A 16,119-nucleotide genomic window follows, 5' to 3' on the forward strand; every position below is an offset into this window, starting at 1 on the left:
GCTGGGAACATGGAATAAACATCCGGGGAAAGTGCACCAATTCATTACAGAAAAAAACTCTCCCTCTCAGACTGTTTTGCGTATGTTTGGAAAGAGGGAAAAAGAAACCAGAGACTCCTTCAGAAAAGTCTAAATTTTAAGATGGAAGGGACTTCGGGGTGACTGAGTCCAAGCCCTTCATTTTAAGGTGATGTAGGTGAGCTCTAGAGATGGGTGGCACTTCCCTTCCATCACCTGGTAGTACCTGGGGTACCACTAGGTCTACTATGATGCTCTGAACACCACATGGAGCCATTCAACAAGATGGCCTGGCAACAACTAGTGTCTTCAGACTCCTGTAGAGCCCAGTCACCAGAAGCCATTATTCTGTGACTTCCTATCTTTTTGTAGCTGTTGAGCTCCTTCAGAATTCAATCTCAGACTTCAGATTGTAGTATCGGGTCCCAGGCTGCAGCTCCAATCACCCAAACCTGTGGGCAACCCTGGCTGCTGAATGCTGCATGCTTAGGCCTGAGTCCTCTCCTAAGGAAGTCTCTGGGGTATTTTTTGCTACCTGACAAAGGTACACACAAGAACAGAGCCCTTGGCTATTCTCAAAACAGGGAAGTGAGCACACTGGTTGCAGCGAGAGAGAAGCAGCACTGAGAGAGGCTGGTCAGCAGAGATCATGTTGGAGGAGCAAGGCTCCTGTACCTTGAGTAGTCGGGTTGGTCATGTCTAAGGGACATGCTACATGGCTCAGAAACACTGTAAGTGTGTCTGGGGCATGGGAAATGTGATGCATGTCTAGCTAGGATGTCCTCTATGCTGTGTAGCCATAAACCTCCTTCGAAGAAGACCTCCGAGGAGACGGTTTGTGTTGTTAGAAAAATACAAAGCATCTCTGCTAAAATGTAACTCTAGATAAGCCTGTCAGTGGACAAGTTTATTCTATGACTATGTGTCCTTCCTTCCTGTGAGAACACAGGACAGGCCCTACTTCACCTGATAGGAAAGAGAAAAGTAGGATGGATCAGAATTAGACTCACTTCCTTGGGTAGGAGTTGATGCTGGGCAGACATGCAGCTATGGAGGCCTGGAGAAAGTCTAGCAGGCTGAATCTGAGGTGTATGTATGACAATACACAGGTGGCAGTGAAGGGAAGCAGCAACTCAACGGACAAGGAGGAGGATCTGACAGGAGGATGGGCATGGTGAGGGGGCTCCCTGGGGTAGATGGATGTGGACATCCAGTGTGTCACCAGGGAACAATGCCCGGTCCCTAGACAGAGTGGGGATAGAGCTCCAGACCCAGATGTGGCAGGGGTGGGGATCCTGGCAAGAGAAGGCAAGACTTGAGTCCTTGGGTGGTTGGGGTGCCAAGTTGCTGCTATCAGGAACTTGGGCATAGAAGTAAGCCCAAGATTCAGGGACAAGGCGGAAACCCATTTGGCAGAACTGGCAAGTAACAGCTCAGACAGACAAAAATAGTAAGAAGGACTTGAAGCTGAGTAGCTAGGTTATTCTAAATCCTTCCCCTAGATAGGGATTGCTCCTAGAGGTCTACAGGGCTAGATCCATGGAGTCACATGGCCCCAGCTGTGATGGGAGGAGGAGGCAGAGGCAGGGGAGGCAGGCAGGGCCAGATCTCTCCTCTGCCAAAATACTGCCCAGAGGTAGCATCTCTTCACATCATAGCCAGTAAGTGTGGAATTCATTTAGAGATGCCTCCAGGATCTGACCGGAGGTCCAGTTAGACTCACTGCAGAGGTGTTTGATAAATTCTGACCCTATATTTTCCATTGAGGGCAATATTAATCATGTGAAGCATGGCTCTTCAAATATTTTAACTTCTTATTGCTTGAAAATTAACAGTGTTGGATGGAAATACAGAAAGTCCCTGGCTTATAAGCACCAGAATTATTGCTTCAGAGAGCTCTCACTTGGGACTCCAGGTTCTCCAGGACTCAGGCTGTGCTATTAACTTGCTGAGCCAATGGCTCTCTCCGGCCTGGAAGTTTCCTCTACCATTACAAAGGGCTGATGATCTCAAGGCCCATTTGCCTCTGCCATGCTTTGGTACTATGACTTTTGCATCAATTATACAACTACACTGATGCTTCTTATTCTTCTCCTAGTTCTCATGGTAATAGTACAAGATATACAAATACTAATGCTATTGCTAACACTAACACAAACACTATTACATAGTAATAATGGCTGCCAACACTTACTGAATGCTTACTGCTCTAACTCCTAAGTATATTACATTTCATTTAATTTTCACAACATCCTCATGAGGTATGTATTATTATCCTCATACGACATAAGAGGAAAGCGAGGCTCAGAGATTAAGAAATTTGTCCAATGTCACACAGCAGGCAAAAGGTGGGCCTGGAATTGAAACCTAGGCTGCCTGACTCTGGAGCCAGTGCTCTTGCGCACTCAGCCATACTGCACATAGGTTTCTTATTCTGTTGTACAGTATTAAAGAAACAGTCAGCGCCAGCTGGAGTTGTAGCAGCACCATGCTGTACAGATTGCCAAACTAAAGATTCTGAGACAGTACACAAAGGACTTAGCAGGAAAGACAAGAGGGCCGTAGTAGTTCAGTCGTAGAATCTTCGCCTTCCGTGAGGGAGACCTGGGTTCAATTCCCTGCCCATGTACCTCATGCACAGCCACCACTCATCTGTCAGTGGAGGCTTGTGTGTTGCTATGCTGCTGAACAGGTTTCAGCAGAGCTTCCAGACCAAGATGGAATAGGAAGAAAGTTCTGGCAATCTACTTCCGAAAATCAGCCAAAAAAAAATCCTATGGATCACAACGTTCCGATTCATAACCGATCACGGGGATGGTGGTGCAGGACCAGGCAGCATTTCATTCCATTGTGTATGGGGTCACTATGAGTCAGGGGCCAACTCGATGGCAGCTAACAACAACAAATAACAAGGGAGGACTGAGGCTCAGCATGTGGGCCCTACGGCCAATTGGGCTACCTTCAAATTCTGGCTCTGCCACTTACAAATCCTATGACCCTGGCCAGGTTACTTAACTCCTCTGTGCATCAGATGTCGTATCTGTAAAACAAGGATGATAAAGTCCCTATGTCATATGGTCTGGGAGAGATTCAATGTGTTAATGCTTATAAAACATTTAAAACAATTTCTTACATGTAGAACATGTTAGGCATTGTTATGGACTGAACTGTGTCCTCCCAAAATATGTGTTGTAAATCCTAATATCTATACCTGTGATTATAATCCTATTTGGGAATGGGTTTTCTTTGTTATGTTAATGAGGCAGTATTAGCATAGGGTGTGTCTTAAATCAATCTTTTTTCAGATATAAAAAGAGCAGATTGAACAAGCAACTAAGCAAGCAGAGACAGGGGAAGGTAGATGCCACACCACATGAATATCACCAAGAAGCCAAAGAATAGAAACTGAAAGGAGGTAAGGACCTTTCCCCTGACCAGACAAAGAGAGAGTGCCCCTAGAGCCTGTGCCCTCAATTTGGACTTCTAGCCTCCTCACCTGTGAGAAAATAAATTTCATTAAAGCCACCCACTTGTGGTATTTCTGTTATAGCGGCACTAGATAACTAAGACTGGCATTATTACTGAACGTGCACTATATGCCATTCTGGGTATTTTTTCTCATTTAATCTTCCCAACCACCTGGCAGGGTGGGAATTAGTAATGCCACAGTACAGACAAGGAGATCGAGGCTCATCTGCCCAAGGGCACTTAGCTACTTGGACTTGAATCTAGTCCCATCCCCCCTCACTGTAAACCCTGAGTTCTTTCTGCTTCACCACAGCACCCTCTCTGCTAATGTTCCCTGTGATGGACAACTAGAAACACGCTTAAGCTACAAAGCAAACAGAGATGCTAATTCATTTTTGAAATCAATAAAGGGATGATCAAGTGACAGAGAAGGAGTTGTTAGCTGCTCATCAGGATGATGTGAGAAGTCATTCCCTGCATGCTGAATTGAATTCACCTAGTTGCTTTATCATCATAAACATTCATTTCTATGTGGGGAGGGATTTAAAAAAAAAAAAACACAACATGAATAATATATAATGGTTGATGTTTTGGAGGAAGCAGGATCTTTATCTTCTTCCATCTTCCATCAGGGTAATTTATCATGGTCTTTCTTACTTTTTTTTTTTAACTGATGGGGTAGCCTATCAGTTCAGCTTGTTCTTAAAATGCAGGAGTGTAATTCAATAATAAATCTGCTCAGAGGCCAGCTGTCAGGAAGCTGGTGTTTATTTGAACTCCATTAGATGATCTCTAGTGCTCAGTCGCTCTGAGGGCTATCCGAGCCTGTCTAAGGACTGGGGTGGCGGCTGGGGGTGGAGTGAGCAAATGTTCTCCCATAACTGCTCTGCCACTGAGACTTGTATATGGCTTTAGATCTGCAGTGGGTGGATAAAAAATTAGATTGCATACACGATCATTTCTCCCTCCTCTCTACTTTTTTCCTCTTGCAAACTCTTGCTTCCAAAATTACCGGAAACTTTGTGCCTTTATAAAGGATATGAAAGAAATTCTGAAGATTTCTGTGGCACTGAGGTTATTTTACTACTGTTTATGGCCAATTTTAAGTCCTGACAGAGATGAAATGCTCTAACCTGGCCTGTGACCAGGTGAGGGTCAGATCTTTCTCAGTTTCTGTCTCTAAGCCACTTTCTGGCCTCACAGTCCCCTGTGTTCTTCCTTTTCCCACATGACCCTTATGCTTGCCATGATCACACACTCCAGATTTTCTAAGACCATCTTGATTTCAAATGTTAGAGCATGTTTTCTGACCCTTGATTCATAAAATAATATCACCATAATTATACTCCAGTCGCATTAAAATTCTCCCCAATCTCTGATTATCCTGGGAAGTCATACTGTTGGCCATTCTCACTCCTTGATCTAGAATGCCTTTTTAAAATCCTGTACGACTGAAACCCACAGTAATAATCCAGCTTATTCAGTAGCACACCCGTGCCCGTATACAACTGAAGCAAGTTTCATGAAATAAACACATATCCCTTTTACAATGTTGTGCTGATATTTTCCATTCCATTCCACTTAAATCTACTTCTTAAAAAAAAAAAAAAGGACAGTTATGATTCACTAAGTTGATTTATGACCCACTAATGTGTTGTGACCTGCAAGTTGATCGACATTCGTTCATTCATTTTCAAGCAAACATTTACCGTTGCCTATAGGGTTGCTATGAGTTGGAATCAACTTGACGGCAACGAGTTTGGTTTCTTTTCTTTTTACCTGGATCCAAAAAAGCCCTGATGGTGCAGTGGTTAAGCACTTGGCTGCTAACTGAAAGGTTGGCGGTTTGAACCTACCAGCCCCTCTGCAGAAGAAGATGTGGCAACCTGCTTCCGTAAGGATTTACAGCGTTGGAAACCCTATGGGGCAGTTCTACTCTGTCCAACAGGTTCACTATCAGTCGGAATCAACTCGACAGCAGTGGGTTTGGTTTTGGATCCTGATCCAGGCCCTATGCTGGGTGCTGGGGAATCAGGGAGGTGTAAGATACAGTTCTTGTTGCATGGTGCTCAGGGAGACAGACTTGTGGGGAGTGATGGTCCCTCCTCTGAACTCTCAGAGCACTTTGTCCCTGTTTCTCTTCAGGTACTCAGACGAAGGTCAGCGGCGACTAAATGAATGACTCATTTATTCATTCTATCATTCACTGTGGTTACTCTGTGCCAGCCCCTCTACTAGGCACTAGGGGTTCAATGTCAAACATGAGGCCCTCAAAAAGACCCCACAGTAATGGGGTATAGATGCATATTTTCTTCTCCCATGCCTGGTACAGAGTAGGGGCTGGGTCAACATTTATCAAATTGAGTTTGTCTTTTTGGGGTAGCTCTGTTCCTCTCTGACCCTTCCCAGTCTCTCCTCTCCACAGGATCTGCCTCTCTCTGGATCTGACCCTCTGTACCCATCTTTACTTTTTCTAAAGTCCCCCTGACTCCACCAGTTTTCTCTTTGGGCTCAATGTCTCCGGTCAACTGACTCTCCCTATGCATGCCCACCCACTTTCTTGAGTGAGCTGATAACCTCCTAGGCTTAGAGGAGCCCAGAAGACATGACAATGTCACATTATTTCTCTGACCAATACAGTGACCTCAAACATATGCTGAACATATTCAAATAGCTTGGGGGTAGTGCTTTTGTCAGAATCTGCTCCTATAATATGCTAACCTGTTCAATGTTGGCAACCCACAGCTACTCACTGAGGTGATGTCTGCCTCACCTCTCCAGCCCTTTAAACCTGATTAGTTCTTCCCAAGAGAACATATACAACCAACAGTGGGAAACAGCTTCAGCCCTACCTTGAGTGTTCTTCCAGGAGATGCCTTCATGTTGCCCTCCCTTTCCCTGCTGTCTGACCCCAAGCTCTGCAGTCTGGGTCCTCATATCTATTCTTCTTGTATGAACCTCAGTGGCTCCCCCTCTTCCATTCAAGTCTCAATAGCAGGCATCCTTCATTGTATTCTACTCATGACTCTAGGTGAGGGACAGGTGTTCCATTAGGCAGATAAGAGTTCAGGCCTCCAGATCAGGAAAGAAAGATGGTCTTCAAGCCACCTAATCTGGTGACAGAGGTTCCCATGTCTGCTACATCCCCTCATACCTTAGATCAGCTAAGATCATCCATGCCTTTATCTCTTAATGTCGAGTTGAGGACAGTAGTGGCAGAATGTCAGATAGAGCCACTATATTCATTAAACCTGTATTAAACACCTGCTCTGGGCCAAGTATTGTGCTGGACCCTGTAGTCACAGATGAACCAGACAGGGTTCCTGTGGGAAGCTTTCCTCACTCTAAGTCCATCTGGCAATACTTCTGCCTCAAGCTCTGTGGTTTCCTCCATGGAGCCCAGCACAGCCCAACCCCATTCTGCTAGGCTGGGGCCCTCATATCCTGGGGAACTCATCCTTCTCTCTAGGCTGCCCTTGCTCCGGTACCTCTGGCACAAGCTAGGATGCTGGACAAGTGCAAAAGGCACCACCCATATAACTCCTGGTGTCATTTGTTGTACTGTACTGTACTTCCTCATCTCAGGCATGGGGCTGGGCTTCTGAGGAAATGAATTCTTGGGGAAGCCCTGGGCATTGAAGACTGGCTTGCTTGCTTCCCTCATTGGTGGTCCACTTAGCTTTGAATTCCTCTCCCTCCCCTGGGCCCAGGAAGCTGAAGTTCTAAAATGCCTTATACTAAAGCCTCCCTGAGACTGATATGCAGCTGGGAATCTGCAGAGTGAAGGAGCTACATCTCTGGGGCCTGCCTTTCCTTACTGGCCTCAGAAATGCTGTTGGGTCACTGGGTGACAGCCAGCTTCTTGGAGGCTGTTAAATGGAATCACAGACAGACTGTACAAGTTGTGGAGCAGCACATGGGGTGCAGGAGGGTATGGGGCTTTGTCTGCCAGATATGGGCCTTGTTCATGTTACACACAGACATCAAGTCAGGTCTGCCTGCCCATCAGAAACCCCACACTCTGGAGAAGTGCCACTGGATTCCTCTCTAACAAGGATCCCCAGTGAAAGTCGGCTGGCAAGAATGCTGCTTTTTTCTTTCCTGAAATAATGATTAAACAATCTAAACCTGGCTCCTCTCTGGGTGGTTGGCAGACTTTCCTAGAGGCAGGTTACTCTCAAGTTTCAATTTCAATAAGGCAGTGGAATTAGAAGCCCTTTCTAATGCTATCACCACCACCATCATGTAATTAGCATGTCGCAGCGGAGGCGAATGTCGGGGCTGCGGAGACAGTAACCAAACACAACTCTTACAGAGAAGTGGGGCCAGGAGGGTCACTCTGAGGAGTCGACCCCAGCTTCAGTCCCAGGAGTTGATTTTATAGTCAATACAGCAAACAGTGAAGCAAATAACAGAACAATGGGCTTTGGGTGAATAACAATAAGTTTCGGGCAAGGGAGGAGGAATTCAGGTAAACAAGCCAATCAGTTTGGAAAAACAAGTCGTGACAAGTCTCAACATGTTGGAGACAAGCCTCAACATGTTGTGCGGCACAGAGGCCTTTATACATCCATATTTTAATGGCACATATCCCCACATTAGCAAGCAATTTCTTTTTCTTTTTTTTGTGGTGGGTACTATGTTGAGACTTTATATACATTTTTAAAATGGAATTCTCATAACTATCCTACAAAGTAGACATTATTATCCTGACCTTACAGATGAGGAGACTGGAGCTCAGATACAGCTAGAACGTGGATGCAATGAAATTTAAATCTAGGTCTATTAGATTCCAAAGCTTGTGCTGTTTTCACTATGCCATGCTGCCCTCTGTAATAACCACTATTACCTATCATTGGCAGTCCCTGGGTGCACAGATGGTTAAGGGATGGACTACTAACTAAACCCACCCAGAGACACCTCAGAAGTAAGGCCTGGCAATCTGCTTCTGAAAGATCACGGCCTTGACAACCCTATGGAGCAGTTCTACTCTGCACACATGGGGTCGCCATGAGTTGGAATCAACTCGACAGCGACTAATAACAACAACCAAGCATTGTGCTAAGTGATTTATTTCAGTTAATCCTTTCAATAACTTTCATGAAATGTTACTACTATTGTCCATTTATAATTGGCAGCACATGCACAAAAGTTAAATTATTTCCTTGAGGTCACACACAGCTGGTAGGAGGTAAAGCCAGGATGCAAACTCTGGGTACTTTCTATTATACTACGCTCCCTCATATGAGAAGAAAGGAGACAAACTCAAACTTAGTGACTGATTCCACTTTACCCAACGATGCAAATAAGAACTGTACTACTGGCCCGGATCAAGATGATCGAATACCAAGTAGGAAGTCTAATGAAAAACGCATCTGGTGCCTGGGGTTTCTGTTTCCAATCACTTGTGCTTGTTTTCCATAGGAATCTGTTTGGAGATACTTGGCAGTGATAGCTGTTTCTTCTGAATCAAGATCAGTGAGGAGCAGGAATGTGATGACTCAGGCAAATGTTAGGCAAAAGGAAGTTTTCCAGTAATATTTTGGAAAATACCGTTACCCGTTTATTTGTAGGGAAAATACTATATTCTAGGCCCTTCTCTAAGTACTGTGGGTTTGGAGAGATGACTGAGATCTTCTTTCAAAGTGTATGTAATTTAACTGAAGATGACAGATATATAAATAATGATCTGGGAGCTGACTTCTCCTGTTTCTACTACTAATCTGTAGTGTGATTTTCAGCAGGTGATATAACCTCCTTGAACTCTGAATCCTCAGTATAAAATTAAGTAAAATAGTGACCTTAGACTCCTCTCTCCAGCATCCTTCAGGCACAATCAGTTACCAAGCTTTGCTGATTTCTCGCTTTAAATAAACTTGAAGACATCCCTCACCCCCCACCCCTCTTCACTACTCCCACTGTCCCCTTATGGCAGGGACCAGGACTTGATCATCTTTGTTCTCTCATACTCTCTGGCACAGAAGTTATGTACATGGAAGGTACACAATCTGTGACTGCTGAATTGAACTGTGTTGAAATACTCAGAAAGCTCTGCAAAGCTGAGTCATCACTATATTGCAAGACATTCAAAATAAATCATTATAAATTCTTCCTTCTTGGATACCTCTTCCTGTTTCACAGCTCCTGATCTGAAGACCACAAAATAGAGAGCTAGCCTTCTCTGGCTCTGTGCACTTTCATTCCTCTGGGTCTTTGTGTAAGCTATTCCTTCTATCTGGAGCACTCTTCTCCTTTCACTGCCGAGCTAACTATTTCTCATCTTTAAGACTCAGCTCATAAACCACCCTGGCCTTCCTCTACCCAGGAGCACCTCCTTTGTTTTCCCAGAGTACCCTGGGGATATATTTCTGGCAGTGGACTGCGAGTGACCAATGGTCAGGAACTGCGTTCTACTCCTTTCTGTGATTCTGGCACAGGACCTGGTATAGAGTAGACATCAGTAAAAAACAGTTCAATGGATGACACAACTGAAAAAGGAAGGAGCGTGTGGGCATATGACCTGGGTCGCCAGCAGGCGCACCCCACCCCCAGCCTAGCAAAATCTTCTGGACATCAGCTCTGCGGGTGAGCAGTGTCAAAGCCTTCCAGCTCATCTAGAGACTGCAGGATCAGTAAGAGCTGACTGCAAAGTGGGTATTGATCCAAGATTCCCACTGGACCTTTGATTTCTTACTCTCTCCATTTATCACCCAGTGGAAGCAGCAAAACTTGGCTCATAAAAATTCCAAATGCCTTGGATAGCAGTTTTCTAAATGCAGGTACCCGAGGCTGCTTTTCTGCCTACCCTGACATGCCATCAAGAACCTCTGATTCTGCCCTCCTGTCCTTCTCCCACCCTCACTCACCCAAACCTGGCCCTCCAGGTGACTCTGTTCTCCTTCAGAGAGCCAAGGTCGGCAGAGCCAGGGCCTGAACAGACTTACCCTCCATCAAAGGGGTTCTCTCCAGGGATGATGTGTGTGCTGTCCCTGCCCACGAGGAACTTGATGCGATCGTAGAAGGAGTGGAGGTTCTGCTGGGACACCGGGGCCTGTGTCTCCTGGATGATGTCCACAGGGTCAGGGGAGCCCAGGCACAGCGGGTTGACATGGCAGTGGGGCTGGAGGCAGCAGTCAGGGTCCATGCAGTCCACCAAGCCATCTGTAGGGGTGACAGAGCATTTGTTTATATTGCTATGTTCAATCAGTCATGTTAGTCCAGAATTCCTTGACTCATTTCTCCTCTATCCAGCTGTCAAAAACACTTTATTAAGTTCCTGATACAAGCCAGGGCCTTTGCTGGGCATTGAGGAGTTGAGGTGATTCAGACCTGGTCCCAGCCCACCAGTCTTGTAGGAAAGATGGACAAGTAAGTACATGTGTACATACGTACGTATATGTCCGTCTGTCCGTCCATCCATCTATCTATACACACGTTCAAAGAGATAGTATATATATGAAGGCATAGTATATATGAAGGCCCAGAGGTGAGAGAACATGATCATTTGAGTCCCTAAATTCAAATGCTGGCACTTGGAAGGTGAGGCAAACAGCACAAACAAGGCTGCCCACGCTGGCAAGAGCAGAACATGCTGGGCCTTATAGGCCAGGTTAGGGAGTCTGCATTTTACCCTTGCTTTTAAGCAGTGACATCTGATCTGCACTGTGGAAAGAACACCACCTGCAATGCAGAGAATGGACTGAAAGGGGCCCAAGCGGAAGTGGGGGACACATAGGGAGTAGCTGAGGTTGCACAGGTGAAAAATAATGGCTGCTTAGACTGGAGTGGTAACAGAGGAGGTAGAGAATAGTAGATGGTTTGGGGAGACATTTGAGAGGTAAAAACTGTAAGACCTGGTGATTGACTGGCTTTGGGGGTGAGGAAGAGAAGTGTGGTGAGGGCCCTGTAATGCTCAGCATCTCCCCCAGCTGTAATGCAGTTGTATGGCCTGAGGCACAGTCCTCAGCCGTTTGGAGACCTGGCTCTGCCTTCTGTGAGAGGGGGCTTTGGGGATATTAGTGCTTCCTGAGTTTGCTGGATGGTTTCAGATCTCTGGCCGAGCTACCATTAGCAGGGAATTCTCTTTACCACATGGATGGATTTCTTCAGCACTGAAAATTATATTATAGCTCTTCTAGCTTCCCAAAGTGCAAAGAAAGAAATTCATCAGACCACAGATTTTTGGTATCATTATCTCAAAGTGCTCTTACAGGCACCCAGTGGAATAGCTTAAAATGGTAACATACCCAGAGATCAGAGGATACTGCCCAAGGGTGGGGTGGGGGGTGGGGACTGGGGAGAATGTGGAAGGACAGGAAAAGCCCAGGGTTACAGTCGTGAACTCTGTAGGCAGAGTGCAGTCTAACAATGTGTGTTTCCGCTTGGGTTCAAATTCTGGCTTTGCTGCTTATTAGCTGTGACTTTGGGCAAACTTCCCACCACCCTTGGGGCACAGACCCTGTTCTCATTATCTCTGTTGGGTCCCCAGCATTTAGTATAGAGCCTGGCACGTATCAAGTGTGGAAACATGATTGTTAAACAAATAAATGAATGCAAATTGAATGACTCAATTACCACATGAAGGAGGGGATGAAACTGCCAGTCCATAAAATCCAGAAAACTGAATCATCATTCAATTCAATTAAGCAGTGTGGTGTGGTGGGAGGATCATGAGGCTCAAGTCCCAGTACTGCCACTACAATGTCACGGGACAGATTCTTGTACTTGATATCTCTGACGCCCCGTTTCTTCATTAATAATGTGGGATTAACACTGATATACTCACCTCACTTCTGCCCCCATGGAGCTTGCAACATAGATGGCACCCACCAGGGTACTGCACATGCATTGACTAGACTCTGAGCCCCATCCTCAGTGGCAGCACAGATTACTGGCTCTGGCTTCAGGCCAACCTGGGGCTGAGCACTTGATTCTCTTTACTAGCTGTGTGACCTCAGGCAAGCTACTAAACCTCTCTGAAACCCAGTTTTTTTCCTTAATAAATTGGAGACAAAAATCTTGGGTGCTGCACAGTGCCCAAAGGCTTGTAGCCTCTTTTAGGGCAGCACAATTCTAAAGAGTATGGACTCCAGAGCTAGACTGTCTGGGGTCAAATCCTGGCTCTGAGACTTACTAGTAGGTGACCTTGGGCAAGTTACTTAAACTCTCCAGCCTCAGTTTCCCATATCTCTAAAATGGGGAGATAAGAGTGAATGGCATGTAAGTATTTGTTATAGAAGTAAAAAGCATAGTATTATGTCCTCAAATCTAGCATAGCACCTGGCATATAGTAAGTGCTTAGTAAAGTGGTAGTTCCCCTTCCCTACTCTGAATCTAGAACACAGCTCACCAAATGAAGGGTCATTTTTCCTTTGTATGCTCACCTGCCAAATTCATCCCGAGTTGTGGGGGAAAGGCATCCCTTCATCCCAGCACTGTCCTGGGCCCTAATTTGTGGCTCCTGTCCCAGCTCTCCTAGATTCACCAACTACCTAGCAAAACACCTGTCTTCTGCAGCCGGCGGGCTCCATCACACATTCTTGGGCTGTCCCTGTCAGGCATTGCTTAAACACATAATTATAGCCTGAGCTGAGGGTTATTTGCATTCTGCTATTGATGTTAGCATGACAGATTCAGCTGCCGCATCCATAACTCTGCAGGAATGCTCCATTACTCAATCCCAGCGAGCAGGGACGCTGACCATTAAATCAGCTAGCACAATTGAAGGGCCGTGAAAAGTCATGGCTAATTTGAAATTTTATTAGCTTTTGCCTGCTCTTGTTTACCACTGAAGCAGTCTCTGGAAACCAGTTTTTTACCTCTTTATAAACACTTGGCTCTGTGGCACCTGGGAAGAACCGCTTCCTGTTGGGGGGGAATGTCTGCTCTCCAGTCCTAGGGGAAGGTTAGTCAGGAATGATTGCTATCATTATTATTTATATTAAATTGATGATGATAATAAATCACAGCTACTAGTCACTGAGTGCCAGGCATTGTGCTAAGTGCTTTAGAAGGAATGTCTCATTTAATCCTCCCAACCCTATGAAGTAGCAACTGTCATGACTCTCATTTTAGAGAGAAGGAACCAAAGGCTCCCAGTGGTGAAGTAACCTGGTCAAAGTCACACAGTCAGTCAGTCAGAGAAGGAGTCAGGATTGCAACTCAGTTCTTTCTGAGTTATCTAAGGTTCTCTGAGCTCTGGAGAGTTCTTTTAGGAACTATGTTTTAAGCGGAGAACATGAACTTATGAGACTTCCTGAAATACTACTTTTCTGTGCTCCTCCGGCATCCTGGGCAATCTCCATCACAGCACTTAATTCCCCATATTATAACTGTGGATTTTCCCTCTGTCTCCTTCCTAGGCAACGACCTCCTAAGGATCAGGGACTGTCTGATTCCTTTCAGTATCCTATTCAGGCTCAGAACTGGACTGGAACAGAGACTGTACTCCTGCGGTGGATTAATTACTTTTGTGTGTGGCCTTTCTAGCCGTGGTCTTGTAACTACCATGCAGGTGATTGTGTGATAGGCTAATTGTGGCCTACCAAGGGGATTGGTCAGTTTTGCCTTAAAAGAGAGCCAATCCCAGAGCAGAGGGGGAGGAGTCTACCACCACCAAGGAAGGAGCGATCAGCTGCAGGAGATGGCGTGGTGGGCTTCCCAGCTCACAGAGAGAAAGCTGAGTGCCTTTGGGCAGAGACTGAGGGCCAGGGAGAGCCATGCCTGTGAGCACAGCTCGTGAGAGGCTATCCTGATGGAAGAACTGTTACCTGAGTGTTCTTGAGCCTGAATTGTAATGGTTACTTCCCTAATAAACCCCATAATTGTGAGTATGGTCTGTGAGTTCTGTGTCTTCATTGTAATGAATTATCAAACCCAGTAGAGAGTGCTGTGGGAAGGATGGTTGGTGTCAGAATTAGTAAGGATGGCAGAGAGAGGAGGCTCATCTGGCCTCCACCTCACAGGCATCTTGATCTTGGTTCTCCCTCCCCCTTGTGGGGTTGGAGGAGGTCAGACACTGCCCTCACGCCGTTTTTTACAACTCCATAGAGCTTGAAGAATGAATAAATGAACTGATCCAGGCCAGGGCAGTTCCACCGATCCAGGATCAGAATCATAGGACACCAGGACTTGAAGGAGCCTTTCTTTCACCCTTAGATCAAGCAGCAGTACGCACAGTGCTTAAGACAGCAGTCTCCTGAGGCAAACGGCTTGGATTTGGATCCCAGCTTCCATGTGAGCTGTGTGACCTGGTACAAACTGCTTAACTTCTCTCAACGGTTTCTTCATATGCAGATCAGGGGAGGAAAAGATAGTTCATTCCTCAGACTCACCAATCTGCTTCTATAGCCAGATGTGAAATACAAAGCCTTCTCTTGGGTTCTTGTGATAATGACACAATGATTTTTCAGAAAAGAGCTCTGCAAATGAGAATTTTTCTCCAAGTGTGGAACCCAGCATGCACTACACTGTAAGCAATATGCCACAACATGGACCCTTAAATTAGGATTCATGTCTTTCATCACTCCTGGAAAACTGTTATGACTGTTTGAATATTCCTCTCTCTCTTTCTCTAGCCTTTTCTTTGGGAGTACTATTTAATGCATGAAGGATCTTCTCCTTCTATCCTTCATGTCTCTCAACCTTTTTCTTAATCTCTATCTTTTCATTCGTGCTCCATTCTGATTTATTTCCTCAGACCTATATTCTACTTCACTTATTTTTCCTTCATCTGTGTCTGGACTGCTGTTTAACTTATCTCTTAGGTCACTAAATTACCATACTTTAAAGTTTCTAGACAGTCTATTTGGAACTTTTCAAAATATGCTTATTTCTTTCTGGATAATATCTTGTTCTTTATTATGGTTTCTATATCTTATCTCTTTAGTCATTTAAAAGCTTACTTATTTTATAGTCTCTTTCAGATTGTCAAATTGTTGGGAGTGGTAATCTTCCTGTATGCTAACTTCAGTTTATGAGTGCTCATTTCCCGTGTGTTATTATAATTCTGATTGTTAGCTTTAGGGACTAACCTGCCTGAAAGCCACCTCCTGGCCTTCATATGCCACAGGCCCATCTCCCCTGGTGGCTGGTCCGCTGTGGCTTTCACAGAAACTGCCTCTCTTTCGGGCATGATCTCTTTGGCCATCATGAAAGGGCAGCCCTTTTCGATGGATGTCACTTAACACAGCAAAAAAGATTTCCCATCAGGGCCCTAACTATTCTCAAAGCTGAAACGAGCAAGTTCAAAAGTATGAATCAGAAATGCAGTCTCCTAACCAGGATTTCTTGATAGGCTTCAAGACCTTGATGTCCCTCACAACCTGAGACAGCTCAGGACACAGCACACCACTCCGAAGGGTCCTTCAACACAGAGTCACTTTAGGTCCCAGGCAAAGGGTCCTCTCCTCTGAGGTTCCCCAGGCCCTCATGCTGACCTCTGTCTCAGCAATATCACACTGTGCTGTCCATGACTGCCTACCTATCTCCCCAGTAGACTGTCCCCTTGAGTGGCAGGGAGCTCACTACTTTTTTTTTTTTTAATTTTTTTTTTTTTTTATTGTACTTCAGGTGAAGGCTTACAGAACAAATAGTTTCTCATGAAACAATAGTACACATATTGTTTTATGACAT

At 45.3% G+C, this 16,119-nt stretch overlaps 1 protein-coding gene across 1 annotated transcript in view; it reads right to left on the reverse strand.

The window, feature by feature from the left end:
- Positions 1-16,119, reverse strand: part of TENM4 (teneurin transmembrane protein 4) — a 435,533-nt gene that overhangs the window by 82,542 nt on the left and 336,872 nt on the right. The window contains exon 15 of the mRNA XM_004382006.3: positions 10,431-10,647. Within this exon, the coding sequence (XP_004382063.1) occupies positions 10,431-10,647 (217 nt within the window). The remainder of the gene's footprint in view (positions 1-10,430; positions 10,648-16,119) is intronic.

Source organism: Trichechus manatus, unplaced genomic scaffold (assembly GCF_000243295.1).
Source record: "Trichechus manatus latirostris isolate Lorelei unplaced genomic scaffold, TriManLat1.0 scaffold00088, whole genome shotgun sequence".
Lineage (NCBI taxonomy): Eukaryota > Metazoa > Chordata > Mammalia > Sirenia > Trichechidae > Trichechus > Trichechus manatus.